Consider the following 1,517-nt stretch of genomic DNA (forward strand, 5'->3'; position numbering starts at 1 on the left):
ACTTTTTAAAAGGAAAAGTGAGGTGATTGTAACACCCGCGAATTTTCCATTTTGACATTTATGATTTAATTAACCATTCTATTGCCTTATTTATATTTTAAATTATTTAATTTAATTAATTTAATTTTTAAGCATGATTTTTATAAATATTATATTTTTAAAGCTTAGCTTATATAAAAATAAATATTTTTGATAGGATAGTAATAATAATAATAATAATAATAATAATAATAATAATAATAATAATAATAATAATAATAATAATAATAATAATAATAATAATAATAATAATAATAATAATAATAATAATAATAATAATAATAATAATAATAATAATAATAATAATAATAATAATAATAATAATAATAATAATAATAATCCATCACTTGTGGATTCGATGGGTGGATAAGGTTTATATAAAGCAGACTGATTGGATGGATTATAAACCAACTAGTGCTAGTTCCTGGGCATGGAGGAAAGTATGTGAGATCAAAGAGGTTTTTAAAGATGCTTATGTGCAAGGGCAATGGTCTGATGATGATGAGAAGTACACGATAAATGATGGGTATAAGTGGCTGACTCAACATGATATGAGCAGGGTCTCTTGGTTCAAGAGTGTGTGGAACAAATTCATCATCCCCAAGCACTCTTTTATTATTTGGCTTCTAAATCAGGAAAGACTCTTGACTCTTGATAGGCTTGGTAAGATGGGTATTACTCACCAAACTAGATGTTTTTTATGTGGCATTCATGATGAGAATCATCGTCATTTATTCCAGGAGTGTGATTATGCTAGGCATTGTTATGCTCAGTTATTTGCCTGGCTGCAGGTTCAGGTTCCTGCTCATTTAAGTGCTGACAGTATATTGAGAATTAGGAAGTATACTGGTTTTACCCGCTTGCTTCTCAGTTCACTTGTTGCTGCTGTGCAATACCACATTTGGCGGTGCAGAAATACTTGTCGTGTGGATGGATATGTGACTCACCCTACTGTTATCCTTAAGCGTATAAAGAGTGATTGTAGAATGCGTCTTATGACTCTCTCTATAGGAAGTCTGAAAAGAGGGGAGATTGATTGGTGCATGCAGCGAGGACTCATGTAATATGTGTTCTAATGTATGTATATGGTGGTCTGAACTTTGGTGAATAGGTCACTGGTTGTAATGGTGTGTGATGGCCTCTTTTGGCTTGGTTATATAATATTACTTACATTTCCACCAAAAAAAAAAATATTTTCGCTCTTGAGTTATAGTAGGCTTGAGACGTAATTTCTTGTAGAAATCGACTCATTTAGAGTTGTTGGGCCTAATATGCCTTATGGACCTTTTTCCTTCTCTTTTCTCTTCACAAATCCCTCACAACAACTTCATCTCCTTCACTCATTATTTCTGAAATTTTACAACAAACACACCACCGTTGTTACTCTATCTCCACTCAACCCTAAAATCCTCATATCTCACTCAATTCTTCACCAATTTCGTCAATTCTCACACCATTCTCCTCCTCATCTCGTTCCC

General features: G+C 32.3%; 1 protein-coding gene across 1 annotated transcript; it reads left to right on the forward strand.

Moving 5' to 3' along the window:
• The first annotated feature begins 434 nt into the window (after positions 1–434).
• LOC141649518 (uncharacterized) lies at positions 435–1,103 on the forward strand. Its single transcript, XM_074458205.1, has one exon. It carries the CDS (start codon positions 435–437, stop codon positions 1,101–1,103), a length of 669 nt encoding a protein of 222 aa, XP_074314306.1.
• The last annotated feature ends 414 nt before the right edge of the window (positions 1,104–1,517 follow it).

This window comes from Silene latifolia, chromosome 3 (genome assembly GCF_048544455.1).
Source record: "Silene latifolia isolate original U9 population chromosome 3, ASM4854445v1, whole genome shotgun sequence".
NCBI classification, from domain to species: domain Eukaryota; kingdom Viridiplantae; phylum Streptophyta; class Magnoliopsida; order Caryophyllales; family Caryophyllaceae; genus Silene; species Silene latifolia.